The sequence below is a fragment of the Staurois parvus genome, unplaced genomic scaffold, assembly GCF_062004578.1.
Source record: "Staurois parvus isolate SC_StPar_1 unplaced genomic scaffold, SC_StPar_1.0 ptg000381l, whole genome shotgun sequence".
NCBI classification, from domain to species: Eukaryota; Metazoa; Chordata; class Amphibia; order Anura; family Ranidae; genus Staurois; species Staurois parvus.
In genome coordinates, this window is record NW_028318177.1 from 2,516,520 (window position 1) to 2,539,279 (window position 22,760).

Here is a 22,760-nt window from a genome sequence, read left to right on the forward strand (position 1 = left end):
ATTAGCTATTCAATTTAACAAATGATTTAGCAGAAAGAGTCCAACTCAGAAGGAGTATTCTTCCATTTACCTTAATAATGCCTGGTCAGGGATTATATTTTCATAAGCAAAATGTCTTGCTCTCTTGACAAAATGTGTATAGAATATGAAATTTTTTTTTTAGTCATCTGTATTAATTTGTTTGCATTTTATATATATGCACCAATCAGCCGTAACATTATGACTATTGACAGGGTAAATGAATAACATTATCTTGTTAGAATGGCACCTGAAAGTAGGTGGAATATATTAGGCAACAAGTGCATGTTATTCCTGAAGTTGCTGTGTTGAAAGCAGAAAAGATTGGCAAGCATAAGAATCTGAGCAAATCTAACAAGGGCCAAATTGTAATGGCTAGTTGACAGGGTCAGAGCGTCTACAAAAGTGCAGCTCTTGTGGGATGTTCCCAGTCTGCAATGGTCAGGACCTACCAAAAGTGGCCCAGAGAAGGAGATCTGGTGAACTGGCCGCAGGATCATGGGCAGCCAAGGCTCATTGATGCACGTGGGGAGTGAAGTCTGGCCCATGTAGTCCAATCCAATAGAAGCTCAAATTGCTGAAAGGTGTTCGCACACACAGTGCATCAAAGTTTCACTCCTGTCCACAGTCAAGTGCCTACAATGGGTATGTGAGCATCAGAACTAGAGCAATGGAAGAAGTGGCCTGGTCTGGTAAATCACATTTTCTTTTACATTATGTGGATGGCCGGGTGCGTGTGCGCCATTTACCTGGGGAAGAGATAGAACCAGAATGCAGTATGGGAAGAATTCAAGATGGTGGATGCAGTGTAATGCTTTGGGCAATGCTCTGCTGGGAAACCTTGGGTCCTGCCATTCATGTGGATGTTACTTTGGCATCCATGCCTCAACGGGTCAGGGCTGTTTTGGTGGCAAAAGAAGGACCTATTCAATATTAGGTGGGCAGTCGTAATGTTATGTCTGATCAGTGTATATCAGATGATAGATTTGCATACTCAGTTAAAGTATGAATGAACATGTTACACATTATAACATATCGGTGTGCCCCATATAACATAGCCATTACATAACATGTGGCTACTCAATGTTGATTCATCTTTCCCAGCATTCCTTTCTAACCCCTCAAGCATGCTGGGTATTATAAGACAAAGCTGGAGACAGCCACAGGTATAATCACCTCTGGAATAGATAACTGCACCTGCAGGACCCATCTGTTGTAATATACCAATATTGAAGGTTACAATGATTTATGGTGTCTACATACCAATCTTGCTGTTAGTCTTCACATTAACAATTTATTTTTCTTTTTTTCATTGTCCCATTTCTCCTGTGTAAATATTCAGTACCCTTCATTTATATTAATTTATACAAATATTAAACAGGGAATTGTTGCTTGAAATACTGAAGTATGAAGACAATGTATATAAATGAAGGGGAAAATGTATATAAATGAAGGGGACAATGTATATATATATATATATATATATATATGTAAAGGGGACAATGTATATAAATGAAGGGGACAATGTATATATATAAAGGGGACAATGTATATATATATATATATATATATGAAGGGGACAATGTATATAAATGAAGGGGACAATGTATATAAATGAAGGGGACAATGTATATATATGAAGGGGACAATGTATATAAATGAAGGGGACAATGTATATATATGAAGGGGACAATATATATATATATATATATGAAGGGGACAATGTATATAAATGAAGGGGACAATGTATATATATATATATATATATATATATATATATATGAAGGGGACAATGTATATATATATGAAGGGGACAATGTATATATATGAAGGGGACAATGTATATATATGAAGGGGACAATTTATATAAATGAAGGGGACAATGTATATAAATGAAGGGGACAATGTATATAAATGAAGGGTAGCATTAGATAATCTTTGTTAAACTAACTTGACAATTGTTTGTTTGTTTTTTCAGACTTAACCAAGTACAGATTACCATGGGAAGAGGTCCATATTTTGCTGTACTCCACACATTTAATTGTTGCCATCAAGAGATTGTCAGTTTGTATACATAATATCATGTTCTATTTGTTGTGTTTGCTGGCATCAAAAGAGTGTAAGCTCTGGGGGGGCAGCCTATCATTTTACATGATTCTGTTGCATGAAGTTGCCATCCAAACAGATTTCACAGCCTTCAATGTGTGCACTTACTTTTCCTACCCTGGAAACATTTAACTGAAAATTTGTTTTCCAACCAATGGGCTTGATTTATCTTTACTACATTAATTGTACGGTAAAGCATCCAATATTTATAAAGTGTCCAAATTATATGAGCTAAACTACACCGGTGATTGCTGATGCTTGAATCACACAATCTGATATGTGCTGAGCTACATTGCCTGTTTGTAATAATTTAACAGCCTGAAAAATGCTTAATGCCACAAATTCAGTCTAAATTTCTAATTAATGTCTCATTTGAATATAATGGATAAAGAGATTGCTCAGTCAGTTTAGGATGTGAAGTCAGTGCAGAATTAAGAATATGTTAAAATGTTTCCATGTATTGATTCCAGCATTAGGATTCATGCTTGCAGGTGTCTTAGCTCTGTCTTACTCCTCCTCATTCACACTGGCACATGCTACTAAAACACAAAGTGTAGGTGAGCTCTATAGCAAATCTCAGATGACTAAAGGACACGTCTCTTACAGACTGTGCCCACTGAGATGCACTGCAGCACCAGCCTGTTCTGTGATTATATTACAGCTTGCCTTTACCATTGAGGTTGGTGATGTATGTGGTGATGTGAATGTGGACAGTGGGAAACTAGTGGAATATGCTGTAATTCTTCCAAGTACATGAACCAACACAGTGTGAAGCTTTTTACCAAACCATTGTTGGCAAAATTGGCTGCCATCTGAAAGAACATAACCTACTAGGCCCCTTCCACATGGGGCGGACTCTACTAAGAGTCTGCTTGCTCATCGGGGAATCTGTCAGCTGATCTCCGCTGAGCAGGCGCATAGCTGGTCTGTGTGTGCTTCGCTTACGCAGAGCAGATACCGTACAGCCCCTACTGTCTTCTATGAACGGTCAAGAATGTAAATGGACCGCTTGTCTGTTTATACCAAACTGCCATCCGAACTGCTGGACAGACTGGGAACAGATCCCCATCTGTCTGTTTTTATTGGATCGTATTGGATGTAGGCGAGTGTTGACGGACATCCACCATTTTACATCCACCATTCCATAGAGAATAATAGAGGGCCCACTCGTGTGAAAGGGGCCTAAAAATCAAATTACACCACCTAGCCTTCCCGCCTCACCTATGTAGATATTAGATGCATTTTACTGTTTAGTACAGAATACCTTTTGTGCATTCCAAGGCTAGTGAAATGGCAGCTTTAAAACATGGCTTTGTTGATAGAACTGTATTCATTAACTCTAAAGACTTACTTTGAAGAGATAAAGGTTGATAAAGGGAAGAATAATATGAATGTGTTTTTTTCTGCAACTGTCAACTGTTATTATTATTTAGCACTTTCTTTAGCTCTGTATTAGAAAGCTGTAAAGGAATTCCAGAATTTTACAAGGCTGAGTCTTGACATGAAGCAAATGTAATTTGGCCAGTTTTAATGTAGGGTTTGATCCTCTGTGTTGTTAAAAGTTAATTCTGTACATAAGTTTTGAAAAGTGAATGCAGTACATTAACAGGTATATAATCTGTATTTGAATTCTTTGTCACTTATTAAATCTAGAGAAAGCGATAATTATTGTTTAAGCTGTATGACAAATACTTCTAGATAAAAGACGTGTATGTCCAGAGATACCTGTTCATTTCAGCAGCTATGGTTGCCAATTCGGGACAATCCTAGATATTCAGTGATGGTTTGCACCCTCTAGCCCACACCAAACCCATGTTTTTATACTAAAGCGAAGGCATTGTAAGGGCCATGTTATACAAATGGCAGATGTATCCCACTGTACAGATAACTTTTGTATCAGGGTTCATGTATCCTGCCCTGAGTTTCTGCTGGAAAGTAGCAGCATTCACAGAGATACAGGAATACTAGGGAGCTTGTAGACTAATTGTGAGACAGATGTATATCTAAGCATAGATTTGCACCTTCAATGTATGGCAATGACTATAGGATAGTCCCTTTTCATAGGGAATTCTGGCCTTAGTTTATTTTGCAACACATTGGTAAATAGCTAAAATTACATAAATGTGCACTTCATAAAACTTTATTTGTTCAAAACAGGCTCTTACTAACCTTGTACATAAATACCCACCGAATCCCCACAAAAAAAAAGTTTGAGCCCTGCCCCACCCCCACATACAAATACTGGGGGCGCCTACACATGTAAACGTTGATTGTGCTAAACGTCACTGTGCACACCGGAGCAAAAGCAATAGTTCTACGCCCATTATTCCTGGGTAACCCTAAACTGATGACCTGCAGGGACATATTAAACGTCACTTATGGAAAGGTTTGAGTACAGAAGATTGTTACTGTCTCACAGACACACCATTTTAAGGTTTAACATGTTGGGTATCTATTTACTGGCGCATCTTTTATATTTTACAGAGAAATTGGGATATATATTGCGTTTGTGTGTCCTAAAATTAACTGTATCAAATCTCAGATGACAAAAGGACACGTCTCTTACAGACTTTGCCCATTGAGGTGAACTACAACTCCAGCCTGCACAGTGATTGTTACAGCTTGCCTTTACCATTGAGGTTGCTGATGTGCATCTGGACAGTTGGAAACTAAATGTGGAAGATGCTGTAATCCTTCCAAGTACATGAGCCGACACAGCATGAGGCTTTTTACCAAACCATTGCTGGGAAAATTGGCTGCCATTTAAAAGACCTTGGCCTACAGAGATCAAATGATATCATCTAGCCTTCCCATCTCACCTATGTTAATATTAGATGCAATTTACTGTGGTTTACATTAGTACAGAATACCTTTTGTGTATTCCAAGACTAGTGTATTTTTTCTGAAATTTCGTGCTTGATAAATTGTTGTGGTAATATTGTGTGGCATAAAAATTTGGAACTACCACCATTAGGGTCTCAATATCATTTATCTGCCAGAATTGACCCGTTCTCCACTGTTACAATGGATACAGAAGGAACAAACACAAGTGTTTGAATGAAACGGTCATACACAAAGCACATATAAAGGTGGCCTCCTGATGGCAGTATTAATAAAGGCATGAGCATGTGAAAGAAAAATAATTGCTGGATATTTTTCTCCTTATGAAAATGTTTTAATGAGGCTTTTAACAGCTTTCTTTACACTTTAAATCACAAACCAGTAATATGACGGCTCATTTTAATCTGGCAAGTTTTGTGAATAGCTTGCAATATGATGTTCTACTGTACATACTATTCTTTTATAGTAACATTTGTTTTGCACTTAAAAATAAGCAGTAATTTGCTAAATGAACAATGAACTTATAGCGGTTGTAAACCCAGGCATGAAATATGGGTAAAACATATCCCCCTATAGTGTCTCAGTTAAGAGCACCAAGTGTCATTTCTGCCTACTGCCCCTTTCTTCTGCATGAATCACTTCTGACAGGTTTTTCTGACACCAAGAGAAAAATGGTGATGAGGAGGTCACAATCCGTGATTGACAGGCTCAGCTTTGTTTCTGCGTGAAGAGGGGCGTGTCCCTTCCCTCCAGTCAGCTCTCACAGCTCTCCTTACTGAGGTCAGCAGTGTGTGGCCAATTCAGCTCTCTGCCCTTTTTTCTGACAGCTGAGACAAGCTTTATACATTCTGGACTTCCAACGGATGTAAAGAGAAGACTGCAGATAAACAGGTACAACTTATGTAGGAGGATTTGTTTAATCTCTCTGTATCACCTGAGGCCAGTCACTTCACTGGGTATATGTGAGGGTTTACATCTACTGGATAAGAAACAGGTTCAGTGTGTAGCATGCTGTACTTACCTGCATTCCCATCCCCTGGCCTGGTTCACCACCAGAACCCTATGAAATACTTGATGCTTCCAGGTATGGGGGGAACAAAGGCACTCCCTGCTTATTCCTATAATAATAACATTCAGTGCTTGAGTGACTAGTCTGCAGACCAGAACGCTGTCTCATGAGTCCTGTGAAAGTTTCATCTAACATGGGATTTAATGGGGGCAGCAGATATAGTTAGGGAGAATAGGGAAGTATGACTACCGTGCCTGCTGTTATGTAAACCAAAGTACACGATTACAGTACACACACACAGATGTATCAAACAAGCTGATGATAATACACAATAACATTTTTATATTGTGGAATGTCTTGGGAGAATCAGAGTAACCATTAAAACTGAGAACACAGAGAGAATTCTGCATTTGCTTCATGTCAATTACGTGTTTCAGATGATTTTTTAGAGCTCCAGTCTTGACAGCAGCCTTTACATTGTTACCTAAAATGACAACTGATATAAGCAGCTTAAAGCCACTGGGTGGCCAGTGAATCCATGGGGATTGTATGGGAGATACAGTGCAGGGGTAGGTTCATACAAAACATTCTGGCCTTGGGCCTGGGGACAAAAAACATTCCAACACCTCCCACAAATCTTCACAGTCCATCCATTTCACCCAAGGGTCGCCCCCAAAGTCACCAGAATATGGGGCAGTATGAAGAATGTCAGGTATGTAAGCACCCACAATGAAGAACAGCCACCCTCCATGTAAACTATGGTAACAAATTTTGTCATGTACGATCTGTTAATATAGAGATTAAAGAGGAAGATAGGATTATTTTCTACCTAGGTAAAAACTTCAATACTAATAAATAATCATTCCAGAATGTCTTTTCTTGTGAACAATGCTGTTGCTGTTGTGATAATAGATTTTATTTATTTTATTGCATTTTTTCCAGTGAAAGCCTTTTATTTTCTCTATATTTGTTCTGCTCGTTCTTGCATCTTTTGCATTTCCAGTGTTTGTAGTTGAACACATCACATATGAAGATGTATAGCTGTTTTTACAAAATAAACACCCTGGATGTGTGTCAAAAAGTAAGGTTAAAGATGGTAAAGATGAGTGAAATAGGTCACACTTGACTTTATTTACAGTATATGTAATGCAGATATTAAAACAGAAATTCTGTAACTGGTGGTGTCGGCTATGATTGTATTGGTGATTAGGGGTTATTGTTTTGTACATTGTGGGCTGTAGCGGATGTAGGTCATGTGTAGTACAATAATAAAGGTAAAAGACATATTTACTAAATGTTTTTCTTTTTATAAAACTTCATGTATCATATATGTCTGATTTCCTGCTTACATTATTGTCAGATCAACTCTCTCATTACAAAGTAAGAAGTCTCCTGTTCCTGGTATAATAGCTGATCATTTCTCACAAAGTAGGCCCATTGTCAGACCACCTAGAGGGTCAGTTCACACTAGTGCAAGTGGAAGCCGCTGGGGGACTTGGGACTTCGTTCCACAGCTGGAACCACTCACACAGAAGATGTGGGACCCAAGGGCAGGTGTCATTGATCTTAATGGCATGCTGCCCGCACTGGAAGCTGCATTGTAGTGTGGGTCTCAGTTTGGGCTGCAATTTCTGGAAAGGTGCAGGCACGGCGTTTTGTGAGGCACGGCAGCCCATTCAAATGACTGGGCTGCTGTGCTGTGGCCTGCAACACCGCACTCGTGTGAACCAAGTGTCAATTATAGTCTTGTGGACTTGTATAGGCCACATAGGTGGGTGGGAATAATTGGAGGGATCATTATTTGGATTTTGACACCCATCAATTTTTATGACATGGCACTGCTGGTATTCCATGCAGAATTGTACAGGCACTTTACTGATATGTCCAATAGTAAAACTGCTGTCACCCACATACAGTTGTATCATATACCTAAATGCATTCACCCTCTCTGCTAGTCCTGTTTATCATTATCACAAAAGTGAAAGTAAAAGAAAATCCCAAACCCCACATTTTGGGTTATCCACAAAACAGTAATAGAGGGAAAATTTCCCAGTGGGGACACTTGTTCTGGTGACCGGGGGGGGGGGGGGGGGGGTCATTGGATTCCCTTAATTTGCAGGAATTTCTCTTCACTTCCTGTTTTGGCTACAGGGCAGGAAGTGGAGGTAAATCTCTTCAATGGGATGCAGTTGGCAGAAAAAAAAAGATAGCTGAAGAGGGTTGCTTACTCTATCCAAAGTGAAAAAAAGTTTTGCTTATAGTTCTACATTATTATTTATATTGTCTCTGATCTGTTCCTACAATGTCTGGTACTTAGAGTGAGCTTGGGCGCTTTTAAGAGGCGGCAGCTCTTGTACGCATTTTCAGTTTGCAGGGGGATAGAAACCTCTTGACATAATGAAAAATAATTAGTCACAAAATAGTATCAAATTATTCAGTCTAAAACTATTATAACTGTGCAGGTTTACCGAGGAAAGATAAACCCGTCTCCTAGCTCTGGGAGGAGTAATACATTCACATCTGCATACTGGCCTGACAGTGTACATGCAAGAACCCTTAGCAGGGAGTCACGGAGTTTACCTGCGGGAGGCAGTCCCATTGGAAGCAATGGGAGGCTGCCATCTCCTACAGCTAATTGCAGCTGCTTGTATGTAATTGGTATGCAGTGATCACCTGCAACAGATTTGCCTTGAACGACCCCCTCCTTAGTGGGAGAGTGGTCCTAGGTGGTCTCAGAGTGGCTGCCCTGTTACAGGTTGTGTATTCAGTATGAGACCAGGGAGCTAGCAAAGCAGATACTTCCTTACCATAGAAGCCTCTCACATCCCTATCAGAGCCAGGGAGACAAATAGGGAGAATCTAGAAATCTCCTAGGTAAGCGTGCACAATTATAATACATCTATTCTGAATATTTATATTGTTCTCCAACTGCTACAATCAGGCCGGCCATCATTGTCACTGTTGATATTGGCTGCTCATGAGCGTGGTGAAAACATCCTATAATGTGTTTACATTAAAGTGTATTTATGGTCAAAATTTAAAATCACATATTCATTTCCACATTATATTTCAATTATTTCTAGCCTAATTCTATTACTCTGAATGATCGCAAAGTTTGTAAAAGTTGTGCTGCTCACCACCCATTTACTTCCTTCAATTCAGTTACTGGCATGCCTTGTGAGTAGGCACTGCAGTGTCACAGTATACACAGAGCCTGCCTTCTGAACTACAGAAATGGTTAGCGGAGGAGGTTCAGGAGGTGGAGTCAGTACAGGAATCATTGCTAGAAGGTAGCAATGTACCATGGGATATATAGTCCTTATACACTGAAAGTAAACAGCAGAGGAGACACTGCAAAGCATGCAGGGAATCCTGAAAACAAACGGCCAGCAGACAGGCAGAACTCACATTATGAAAGGAGATTTTTCAAGTACGTTTACATTGGATTGTCCAATATAGCGATTTGTATTGTTATTACAATGATGGTGTTACAAAATGAAAGTATGTGCTGTAACCTACACATTCTTAGGTCCTTGATATCATTTCATTGTGTTGGACCCTTGGGAGGTTTGGTTGTTCTTCTGCAACTTCATTAGTTTTCATTATATACTATAAAAATCTTCACAGCATCCAAGGAAAGTGAGCCGTTCATTACATAGAAAGGTAAATTATACAGCGAAGCTCATCTTGTTGGAAGGAGAGTTCCACATGGACCTTATTTCTATTCAGATTTGACCCCTGTTTTTACCTTCACAAAAAATTCTGGTTCACTGATACACCGATGAGCCAATAGCTGAGGAACAGATGCAAATAGTATATTTGTGAATAAAAATAAAAGCCTAGCTTCATCAGGAACTCTGTGGATGTAAGGAGTCCGAGCATGAAGAGAAGCACCAATATGGGAGAACTGTGCCTGTACAGGAAAAGAAAATGAATCATCACGTATTTATTCACATATATAGTCACACTCCTCTGACTGATATAGAGAGGATAACTAATGTAATTGGTGTTGAAAAGATAATACATTTTTCAGCCAAGAATCTAAGTGGACCACTGTAAGGGAGGATTATTTTCTAGGATTAGTTTCTATACAGTTAAATCCTATGACTTGGGCCGGTTTTATGCATTTGGATTTTAAAATACCATAAAACCCATGGAGCATTTCTGCATTCATAGTGTATGTGCATGCATTTTCTGACATTTCTAATGATGTTTTAATGTATATAAACCATAAAAAGATTCTTTTTGCATGCTATTTGCATACTTTTGCAGTCATTTCTAAGTGCTTTGTATGTGCTTCTAAATACAATATAAAAGCAACATTCAGGACTTTTTCATAACATAGTTAGTCTGGCTGAAAAAAGACAAACGTTCATCTAGTTCAACCATAAAAACAAAAACAATAAAAAACGTTATAATCCTATACCCACCATTGATCCAGAGGAAGGCAAAAAAAACCCCAGGAAAACATCATCCAATTTGCTCCTGCAGGGGGAAAAATTCCTTCCTGATCCCCTGAGAGGCAATCAGATATTCCCTGGATCAACTTTATCTATAAATGTTAGTATCCAGTTATATTCTGTGTATCTAAGAAACAGGCCTTTTTTAAAGCAATCCACTGAGCTGGCCAGACCAACTCTTGAGGGAGTCTATTCCACATTTTCACAGCTCTCACTGCGAAGAAATCTTGCCATGTTTGGAGATTAAATCTCCTTTCCTCCAGACGTAAAGAGTGCCCCCTTGTCCTCTGTGATGACCTCAGGGTGAATAACTCTACACCGAGTTCACTATATGAACCACGGATGTATTTATAGATGTTGATCATATCCCCCCTTAATCTCCTCTTCTCAAGAGAGAATAAATTCAGTTCCTCTAATCTTTCCTCATAGCTGAGCTCCTCCATGCCTCGTATCAGTTTGGTTGCCCTTCTCTGTACTTTCTCCAGTTCCCCAATGTTCTTTTTGTGAATTGGTGTCCAAAACTGAACTGCATATTCCAGATGAGGTCTTACTAATGATTTGTACCGGGGTAATATGATATCTCTCTCTCTGGAGTCTATACATCTTTTCTTACAAAACATAGCACGAATAAATACATGAATGTAGGCAGGGCTCAGTGAAATACACATCATTTATGATTTCATTAACATTTCATGCATTTTAACCATCTGCAAGAGTACCTAACACCTAAAAGCATGAAACTATCGAATTGTTGCTACTTTAAACACCGCTTCCCTAATGACAAATGACAGCTGAGCGGGAGCTTTCTGGTTCTGGCAGGACAACATATGATGTTCTCACAGTCATGCACCCTAGCGGCCGTGCTTTGAAACACGATCTGCCACCCACAGTGTCCACAGGACACAGTGGATGACAGATCATTGTACTGGCCCGGTTCCATGTGTTCACTGTGACTAATCACAACAATCACATGACATTTGTACACAATGAATGGCTTTCAGTCATAGCCATTCATTGTGTCTTATTGTGATGATCTCTGTGATTGGCCACAGTGATCACATGGCCGGGCCAATCGCAGCACACCTGTACCATGTGATGGCTGTGGCCAATCACAGCTATCACAATAATACACGCTGGCTATAAATGGATGCAAATCATAAAAATAATTGTTTAAAACAGTGATCATCACTGTTATAAGCAATCATAGTGCAAAAAAAAAATCCTTTCATCCTCCCCAGTGTAGTGCAGTTTGCATGTTCTCCCTGTGCCTGCCTGGGTTTCCTCCTGGTTCTCTGGTTGACTCCCACACTCCAAAGACATGCTGGAAGGTTAATTAGATCCTGTCTAAATTGGCCCTAGTATGTATGCATGAATGTAAGTTAGGGACCTTAGATGGTACGCCCTTGAGGGTTAGGGACTGATGAATGTACAATATATATGTAAAAGTGCTGCATAAATTGATGGTGCTATATAAGTACCTGTAATAAAATTATATATATATATATATATAATTTTTAAATTTGCTTGTTTTTTCAATGAAGTTGGAGTTACCCTTTAAGCTCAAATGCTAGGACATTCTGACAGGCAAAGGTCTAACTCCTTGTGGTAGTACTGAAGCTTGTTCCCTCCCACAAATTCATGTTAGCCTATTACTAGGATGTGTGGGACAGGTAAGCTTTCACTCTACCAGGCAATGCTGGAGCTTTGTTGGTCAGAATGCCCTTACATTCAGGCATAGTTTTGGGGTCTTTAAGGTTTCTTCAACAGCAAGAGATTTTTTCAAATTAAATGGTTGCTTTAAACCACCTGACTTTTTCTTGTCTCTCTGGGACTAATAGCAAAACATCTGTGCTTAGTTCCTGGGTTCACACACCTGCTGTGGCAATTATGAGGTGTTCAATTTTTCCTGTCGGATTTTTTACATTTCCATATAAGGCTGGCCATACATTGTACAATTTTCTTGAGAATTTTTCTTTAGATTTACCAAAAACCATATAATAGGAGGTCAAACCTAAACAAAACTTTAAATTGTATCCAGTTAAGCAGGCCCTTGCACTACATAGTTGAAGGTAAATCTAAAGGAAATTGGACAGAAAATTGTATAATGTATGGCCAGCCTAAGAAAGATGCAACATAAATTTGTTGGAACATCTAAAACTACAAGGTAGACAGGGACAGAGTTAGGAATCATGGCAGGAACTCTCGCTGTAGGAGTATCCAAGAGGTGCCAGGAGCTGACTAAGCTCACCATACTTCTCATATAACTAAAATATCAGTTTGGGAAGAACTCACCTTTTAGATTTTCTTCTGCAGACAGCATGTTTCTAGGGCATGTCCACAAACACATGAGCAATAGAAAACAGCAATTAATATGCAAAAGAATATAAACATACAAACAGATTTACATTACAAGAACCCTACCTGAGCTAGTCCCCCAGCATGAATAAGAGTCAGATCTGGCATCCAAGTACATCCAGGAACCAGCAAACCATACAAAGTGATCAGATTACATGGAACAGAATAGAACATATATACCAACATCTGCAAAACAGAGAAAGCAGGGGCAGCAACATTTTAGCACTTAAAACAGTAAAAAGATTGAATAAAGCCTATATGATGGTCAAGTATGCAAGTTTTATATTAACTAGGGCAAGTTTGATGAGAATTTGGTCAATTTGCTGATAATATTGCATTCACATGAACGTTTTTGCCTATACAGTAGGAATGATTTACCTTGTTTCACTTCCACAAGAAGTAGTATTTCAAGTTGAAACACCTGGCCATAACTCCGTGACTACTTTGCGTGTTCTTACAACTGGACATGAACAATTTGAATTTAGTAAATTGATTTTAAACAATTTTAATCTGCAAAACGGTTTTGATAAAAACCCTGCTCTGATTTTTCTATTACAGACTGATAGATTGATTAAATACAGTATCTACGCACACATAATGTCTTTTTACCATTTAAAAAAATATATTTTTCAAACACTATCCATGTATGAGGCAATTACAGTACTAAACAGAGGGACACTGCCACCTACAGGCTGCAGTGACCACTGCATGTGATCATTATGTCACATCTCACATAGTGACCACGTGATCAGGAACCACACTGTTCATTTGCCTCCCCAACAGAAACACTGAAAGGAATACTAATCTGAAAGTTTTTAATTCTAACTACAAAACTGAAAACAAGTTTTGGCCATAGTTAGAATTTAAAATATTTACTACACCAAATATTACCTGTCACGTACCTGGTAGGGCACTGAATTGACGAGGTTAGCCTCTCTTGTATCTCCAGCCCTGGCCCCATTGAAGGTGGAATAGATGGTGCCAAGGGAGAGGAGGAACATGAGTGGCGGCAGGTGTTGATAGCAGAACTTGCAGCTGGAGATGCAGGCTTGAGAAGTCAGGCAGGACATCAGGTCAGAAGCGGATGTGATGCACGCTGGACCAGCCGAGGTTAAAGGGACATTCCGCATGTACTGCAAGATCTGGAAGCGTGGCTTATCAAGGCTCTCGGCAGACTTTAGGCAGGAACACATTACGAGGACTGGAGCGGTTATGGAGGACAGCCAAAGCAGACACTCAGAACTTGTATGACACCAAATCATAAGCAGGAGCGAGGTCATGAGTAGGCAAGGTCAGTAGCAGGTGGGCAATGTGAAACCAAAGTGTAGGCAAAAGCTTGGTCAGGAGTGAGGCCGAGGTCAGGAACAGATGGGCAAAGGTACAAACAATCCAGAATCAGGTCAGTAACAACCCTGGTCATCAATGGAAATCATACAGAACACACTCAGAACACAGGTAAGCTGAAGACACACATATCTGTGCACCAGTCACCTTATAGGAATTCCCTTACATTGCCCCCTCCTTAAGGGCAGCCTCCAGATGCTCACCAGAGCTTTCTTTTCAGGATGAAGCCAGAAGTAAGCCTGTACCAGCATGAACATTTGAGGATGGTTCCTATTAATTTCCCTCTGGGCCATAGCCCCTACACTTGATAAGGAACTGGGTTTGACTTCTCTTACGTCTACAGTCCAGTATGGCTTCAACTTCATATTTCTCATTGCCCTCAATGAGCAGCGGAGCGGGGTTCTCTGGAACTTGACCCAGATATGGATCTGAAACAGCTGGCTTTAATAAAGAAACTTGAAATACGGAGTGAATTTTCAGGTTTCTTGGCAAAATAATTAAAATGCTACAGGGTTGATTAAAGGGGCCCAGGTATCTCAGGCCAAGATTTTTCGAGGGGCAGCTTAATTTCAGGTTAGCTGTAGATAACCAAACCTTGTCTCTTGGATTCAAGTCTAAAATTCCTCTTCTTTTATCAAAGAATTTCTTATTACTTACCTGAGCCTTCATGATGGTATCCTTCAAGAGTTGATTGTTAGTACTGAGAAAGCTTAATCTATCTTGCATAGCTGGTACAGAAGATCCAAAGGGACCACAGGCAAAAAGGAAGGATGGTATCCATAATTGGCATAGAAAGGAGATTGGTGGCAGAGTGAGTGGAATAATTGTATGCAAACTCTGCTAATGGAAGGAGAGGTACCCAATCATCCTGTGAAAAAGAAGAAAAACATCGCAAATACTGCTCAGGGGTTTAGTTTGTCCCCTCCGTCTGTCCGATAGACTGTGGGTGACAGGCAGTAGATAAACAAAGTTTAATATTTAAGGCTTCACATAAAGTTCTCTAAAACCTGGAGGTTACAATTTTCTTAATGAAAGCCAAGGCAGTCTCGGAAGTAGAGGGGGTCCCCTTCAAGGGTATAAAATGTGCCATTTTATACAGGCGATCTACCACAACAAAAATTGCAGTGAACCTTTCTGATGGGGGGAGTTCAATGATAAAATCCGTAGATATCATACTTCATGTTTTTTCAGGTACCGGAAGAGGCGCCAACAGACCCCAAGTCTTAGCTTTATCAGTTTTATTCCGAAGACACACTGAGCAAGATACATTCCTTACAATCCTGAATCAGGCCACCAAAAGGAACAGGCTATCAGATCTGAAGTTTTGTAAATGCCAAAGTGGCCGGCCAAAGGGTGATTGTGGCACATCTTAAGAATGGAGACTGAACTGTTTAGGGACAAAGACTTGTCCTTTATGCCATCCCTCTGTTGAAGATGTAAATCCTGAGGGGGAGGATGTTCTGTGACCACCTCTCTAATTTGTGACACAAGATCAGCTTGCAAAAGTAGAAAGTTCTTGGCTGGGAGGATTGTGTCAGGCTCGGAGGGCAACACAGTAGCATGAAACATGCGTAAGACCGTGTCTGGTTTACAGGTATTTGACCGTGGACGATATGTTATATGAAACACGAAGCGGGAGAAGAAGAGAGCCCACCTTACCGGTCAAGGTCTCAGTCTTTTAGCAGTCCTTAAGTATTCTAGATTCTTGTGATCAGTGCAAATGAGAATGGGGTGCGAAGCCCCTTTCAATAGATAGCGTCATTCTTCAAGAGCTGACTTGATAGCCAACAATACCCCACATCATAGTTCCATTCAGGGGGGCTCGATTTCCTAGAGAAGATGGCAACAGGATGGAGCAAAGATTTGGGTCCCTGGCATTGAGACAATATAGCTCCTGCTGCACTTTACCTGTAGGTTAAATTAATATCTCCTAAACATGCACCATTTAGGAGATATTCTACAGAGGTGCAGCCGGAGACATCACCAGCACATGCGCTCTGAAGAAATGGCATACATTCCTTCAGAGCTGTGTGTTGTGGCTGAAACTCCCGCGCGCATGTGCGGAAGTGACGTCATCGGCAGCTCAGCCATTCAAGCAGCTGCAGCCTGGGAACCTGGAAAGAAGAACGGGTGCAGATAGAATCCCTGTCAGCGGTGACAACGCAACGCTTGAGGGCTTCAGTTTAAGGTACGTTTCACATAATGTGCTAATTTACTATACATGCTAGCACATTAAGATTTTACTGGGTTTTTTTTCAAACAAGTTTACTACAGCTTTAAGTCCTGTTGTGGGCTGACCACACACAGCATTACTGTGGCCTGAAAATGCAATGGTTTTAGTTCTGCCCTGTTGTAGAACTCTTTCTCATCTACACAAAAATTGGGAAGGGGGTCTGTAGTTCAAAATAGGAACTGGAAGGGCAGATTAGGCTCCTTGAGATAACACACAGAGTCAAAAAGAAATTCAGGACAGTTCTAAATTTCTGACAAGATCAACAGGTATTTTTGCCCTTGCTTAAAAGACATAAAACACTTTCAGGGGTAAATCTAACAGACCAAAACTTAGGAATTACAGCTGAAAAAAAAGCTAAATTCCTGACAGATGTAAAACACGCCTTTTATTCTAATGATGTTCTACCTATGGCACAACTTTCCTTTTAGTACATTTTCCTCTTAGTAAAGTTGTTCTTTCAGTAAATCCCCACCTTCCCCGAGTGCAGCCCACCTGGTAGACGATTTACCTTTGTACCATTCCCACAATCTTCAATGTGCAGTCCTCCTGCCTGGGGCCACAGCCTTTGTAAGTAGAACGTCCCAGCTGAGACCTTTTCCAACTATCCTACTAATCAAGGTGACCTCTAACTGTCCACCACAGTACATGAGTTCCCAGATAACTTGCTGAAAAATATTTTTCATGCAGTCTTATGACAAAGCAATTCCTAGGCCTTGTTTACAGAGGGGGCAGTAGAGATTGATAGCTGAGCCACAGTTTGAGGCCCACACCCTCAGCCACAAGTGAACATGGCCATGTTAGTACACACTGGTGCAGTTGCAGAGAGAAACGATACAACAGGTCATGTTTGCAGGGAAGTACCGCCAGCAAACAATGCGTTTTAAGTTAATGGGGTCACGCCACCACCATATGTAATGCATGCGGCTTTCAGGTGTTAAAACAAGTAATGAGGAGGCAACATATCCCCTCCAAGCCACCTGTCAAACTCCTCTGGTAAGTGATTTCAGAGGGGCCGCAATGAAGACCACAAGTGTAAACAAGTCTTTACGCCTCTTAGAAATGATTGTTTGTGACTTTGTGCTGTACAGCCCATGATTCTACCACCTAAGCTTAAAAATACATCATATATATAGGAAATGCAGCGCTATATGGTGTTGCTATATTACAGGCAACTATAATGATGAAAGGTGAAATCAGAACATAAATAAAGGCATAAATAAATAAATCACAGTCCAGTAAAGGTGCTCGCTGATTCCCAGTGCAAATGGTAGAAATGCGCACTAACCAGAAGCGTATTGGTAATACGCATGAATATGAAATATCCTGAAGATTCCGCTATCTTTTCTGGTCTGGTAATGGGTAGGAGCTGGGAAATGCAGAGAAGAAGCGCCCTCGTGTGGTGAAGATGAGGTCTGGCAGGTCAGAGAAATCCTTACAGAGGTGTATGAAGTAGATAATTCCCCCTCTCAGGAGCTGGTACAGGGATCACTCTGGGGCTGCAAAAGTTGAAGAGGCTCCTCGCAGGAGACACAGGGAAGAACTCATAGTGTAGTATGTAAATTGACTTTATTAAAAAAAGGCGTTCAGTGAGAACCACAGTGGTGCCAGATACAAATGAATAACTGACCCTTCCAAGTTCAAAGATGGCCGCCGGGCCTCCACGTGGCACCGGCGGCGTAATGTCAACGGTGTCCTGGGCTCCATCTGACGCGTTTCGTGCGCACGCACTTCAGAGGTAGAGCCCAGGACGCCGTTGACATTACGCCACCGGTGCCACGTGGAGGCCCGGCGGCCATCTTTGAACTTGGAAGGGTCAGTTATTCATTTGTATCTGGCACCACTGTGGTTCTCACTGAACGCCTTTTTTTAATAAAGTCAATTTACATACTACACTATGAGTTCTTCCCTGTGTCTGCTGCGAGGAGCATTTTCAACTTTTGCAGCCCCAGAGTGATCCCTGTACCAGCTCCTGAGAGGGGGAATTATCTACTTCATACACCTCTGTAAGGATTTCTCTGACCTGCCAGACCTCATCTTCACCACACGAGGGCGCTTCTTCTCTGCATTTCCCAGCTCCTACCCATTACCAGACCAGACAAGAGAGGGGAATCTTCAGGATATTTCATATTCATGCGTATTACCAATACGCTTCTGGTTAGTGCGCATTTCTACCATTTGCACTGGGAATCAGCGAGCACCTTTACTGGACTGTGATTTATTTATTTATATCTTTATTTATGTTCTGATTTCACCTTTCATCATTATAGTTGCCTGTAATATAGCAACACCATATAGCGCTGCATTTCCTATATATATTTTCCTTGGGACTTCTTATGTGTTTTCCTTGAATGTTCAGCTGCTGACCATTGGGAGCGCTCACTGCAGTTTTTCTATTTATACTTAAAAATACATCAATTTTATGGAGTATCCATGATACTAAAAAGTAAAAAACAAACTACTGAACATTATGAACAGCATCTTTTATGACTGTCAGATGCAGTGTTGAAATACCACAATGTATTTCCTTTCAGTTAAATTTTGTAAAATATTTGTTAAAGCTGAACGCCGGGAAACGGCTAAATATAATACAAATGTGAGAACTTTTTTGGCTGACAAAGGATTTGTATTTCTTTCTATACTTCAACAGAAAATAAGTGAGCGCTCAGAGGCAAAGGCAGTTAGCACAAAAAGGTGACTAACAGATGTTATAATGTAAATATAAGCACATAAATATTAAGGTGCAAGAATATATAGAGTACATAAAATCCCAATATATACTGTTATGAAAAACATTTGTGTGTGTAAAAAACAATAATAAAGTGCAATTTCTCTTTCACTTTTTATCTTTACCAAATGTCCAATAAACATTCGATTTATAACATAAGACATCCACCAACAAACCTCTGTTTCAAACAGTGACTCTCAGCGCTGAAACTCATCCAATGTGTAAAAAATAAAGTGCTGCTTATCCTATTCTGGGTAGACAGCTTAATACTGTAGCAGATGTCTCTTAAAGTCTTCTATTCTGTGATTGAGGTTGGCAGCGGTTGGTTGAGTCATTTAGCCTCAAAATCACTTGCCATTACTGTCCTCATCAATGATTTCTGCTTGGTATGGAGGGGCCCCGGACAGGCAGTTGGAGGTTCTCTCAGCTGTCTTCTCCGGCAGTCACTCTCCTCACAGCTTCCTTGGTGATTCACTCTTGTGATTTATACAGCTGTGTCCTGTCTAGCAGGGGAGAGGACCTAACCATTTACTGCTGCAGTTTCACTTTCACAAAGACTCCTTTCACATGGAATGGAGTCCGCAACGCTTAGTAGAGGATGTGTAAACAGATCCTCTGCTGAATCGGTGCTGAAGGGGACAGATGTCAGTTTTTTTTACATCCGTGCTCATTCAGTTTCTGCCTGGCAGAACATGGCTGGACCAGGGTAGCCAGGTGTAAGCGGACTCCGCTGTCTATTTACATCAGGCTTCCTCTGATCCGGTCCGCAAAATTGGAAAAAGATGCAGTCCTTTTCTGCTTCTATTTCAGGACCTGGGCAGATACAAGTACGTTTACATCTGCCTGTTTATGGGGCTGCATGAACCTTCTGATCAGGTCCACCTGAAAAACTGACAGGTGGACCTGATCAGAATGGCCGTGTGAAAGGGTCCTTACTAATCCCCTGTGACTGGACAATGAAAGGAAAAGCAGCTCATCTCTCTGTCACCCTACCCCCTCATCCTATCAGTGTCTCCCTTCACTGCAGCACTGCTGATTGGCTGCTTCTCCTGTCTTCTCTGAGCTCTGCTGTACAGACTAAACAGTAGACTGCAAGAGACTGATACTAAATAAAATTCAGGTATCTACACTGCTTGCGTTTAAAAAAAAACAATTTAATGTTGCATAGCATTAATGATTGGCGCATTCGTATGTTTCTTTTTACCGTTCAGCTTTAAGTTTTATTTCAGAAAAGATTTACCTGAAGTTTTGGATAGGCAGCAGGATCTCTAATATATGGTTCTTGTAATTGAGAATAAAATCGACAGAAATCAGAAGGACAGTCTAAGGCGATCTGTAAATCAGTATAAAATATCAGATTAATAGTGTATTTTCACCCTCCCTGCACAACTTTACTCAGAATCACAAACAAGGTAGCTAATGGAACCCAATTATTACTTAAACACATGAATTACACAGAGCCAGTGGCTGACCAAATCCAATGACCTATGAGACTCTTACAGCCTGGACAGTCAGCTATAAAAGGGAGAGGCTGTCCACTTGATCACTGCTAGGTAGAAGGATAAAACTCAGCACTCTACTGCACTTTCACAAATTCTCATTTTATGTATAGCTTGAAAGGGCCCCTATGCCCAGACTATAAACATTAAGCCTGGGTTCACACTGATGCGGTGAGACACATCACATGTGATTTGCACAGAAACTACACCGCATTCCTGTGCAAATCACATGCGATTTCTATGTGGTGCAATTTGAGCCGTACATTTTGTATGGCTCAAATCGCACCATATCTGCACCAAAAAAGTGCAGGGCCCTTTTTTAGTCCACAGCAGAATCAGATCGCATGGGTGTGAACACCCATGTGATCCGATTCTTCACATCGCACCGCGTTTTGCCAACTGATTTCGGGTTATTGTTAACTTAAAGTACACACCTGCGGTGGTTCATATGAATAGGGTGCGATTATCATGCAGCTCGGAATTTTGCACAGAAACCAGTACAAATTCTGCACCGCATCAGTGTGAACCCAGGCTGAAGGGTTACTCAGCTCTGGTTTGAAAAACATTCTATTCAAATATGTATTTTGAATGTAATAAGTACCCTCTATTGCTTCTCAGCCTCTTTCATTCCTGTATCTTTTTGCTGCTGTGATCTGACTTCATGTTAGAGGGTAGCTACATTCATCCTCCATGATCGCAATGTAATTAGGAATGTAGTTACTCCCACTTGATCCTGAGATGGACTGAAGACTATGGACTATTGAATTTGTTGTGCGCATAGAGCAGAGCACATTCCAAACAAGTGGAAGTGAGGGGAGAAATGAGAGGTTTGGGAGGACTTTGCAAGAAGGCAGAAAAACACAGTAAAAAGCGATTTAATTAAAAATAGTCCTGCTAGATCACTTCAGGCTGGCCCCTTTTGCATGTATAGCTATGTAAAACATTAAAAATAAGTGCTATACTGTTTAAAATCCAGTAATATACTGCCTCACCCTGCTCACTACATGCTCAGTTGTGCTGTATTTTTCAGCACTGTGTTGAAAATGTAGCGGCTGATCTGCTGACCGCCTAAAGAATTACTGCTGTTCAGGGGTTCGGTGCTTCAGCAAGATTGCAGCCTCTGGCAAAAACAGGAGCAATGCTGGAAGCAATTTACAGCACACACAAATTAAGGTACCATAATTATTCATGTGAAATGTATGTTCCTTGCTAAAGAATATTATTTTTATCAAGTTATTACAAGTAAAGTCCCACTTTAACCACTTGTCCTCCAGAGGATTTACCCCCCTTCCTGACCAGGCCATTTTTTGCATTAAGGAGCTGTATTACTTTAACTGAAATTTACATCTTTTTCCCCATAAATAGAGCTTTCTTTCGGTGGTATTTGATCACCTGTGCACTTTTATTTTTTGAGTTATATAAGAAAAAAGAAATTTTGAAAAAAAAAACAATATTTGTGACTTTTTGCTATTAAACAAGTCCAGTAAAAAAAATTTAAAAATCAAATTTTGTCACAAATTTAGGCTAAAATGTATTCTGCTACATGTCTTTGGTAAAAAAAATCCCAATACGTGTAAATTAATTGGTTTACGTCAAATGTATAGTGTTTAAAAATGGTGGTATATATACTGGGATTTAAAACATTTTTTTACTAGTAATGGCGGTGATCAGCAACTTAGAACGGGACTGCGGCGGGCATTCGAACACTTTTCCTATTTTATTTATGAGGAAAATATGTGAATTTTGGGTAAAATTCATGTGGTGAGTCATGGGTGAAAACACTCATAACTGACATCCCCAGTAACTGACATCCCCCAGTGACACCAATACAGTGATCATTGCTAATAAAAAGCACTGACACTGTACTAATGACACTGAGCAGGAAGGGGTTAACATGTGGGGCGATCAAAAGGCTAACTTTGTGCTGTATGCCGTTTTACATACTGGACTGTGTTTGTGCATCACTATAAGCACACTGCTTTGCATGGCTGTGCTATGCAGAGCCATGCAAAGCAGTGTGCAGTTCTCACCCCTGTCGGAGATGTTCCTCAATCACCAACTGGGACCCAGTGATTGACAGCCGAGGCCGTGATTGGCGGAAATTCCCTACCTACCTGGAAATGCAAAATCATGTATATATACGTGATTTTGCGCACACGTGCAGCCCTGT

The 22,760-nt window shown here is 40.4% G+C and overlaps 2 protein-coding genes across 3 annotated transcripts in view; one reads left to right on the plus strand and one right to left on the minus strand.

The window, feature by feature from the left end:
- HDGFL3 (HDGF like 3) overlaps positions 1 to 7,269 on the plus strand; it is an 88,220-nt gene extending 80,951 nt beyond the window's left edge. The window contains exon 8 of the mRNA XM_089685718.1: positions 1,997 to 7,269. The gene's annotated coding sequence lies outside the window, so the exon portion shown is untranslated. The remainder of the gene's footprint in view (positions 1 to 1,996) is intronic.
- TM6SF1 (transmembrane 6 superfamily member 1) overlaps positions 6,849 to 22,760 on the minus strand; it is a 55,704-nt gene continuing 39,792 nt past the window's right edge. The window contains exons 8-11 of one of the 2 annotated variants that reach the window (XM_089685716.1): positions 20,332 to 20,424; positions 12,856 to 12,975; positions 12,727 to 12,758; positions 6,849 to 9,887 (exon numbers count right to left, since the gene is read on the minus strand). In XM_089685716.1, the coding sequence (XP_089541842.1) occupies positions 9,725 to 9,887; positions 12,727 to 12,758; positions 12,856 to 12,975; positions 20,332 to 20,424 (408 nt within the window). In that variant the 3' untranslated portion in view covers positions 6,849 to 9,724. The remainder of the gene's footprint in view (positions 9,888 to 12,726; positions 12,759 to 12,855; positions 12,976 to 20,331; positions 20,425 to 22,760) is intronic. The other variant, XM_089685717.1, reaches the window with a different exon arrangement.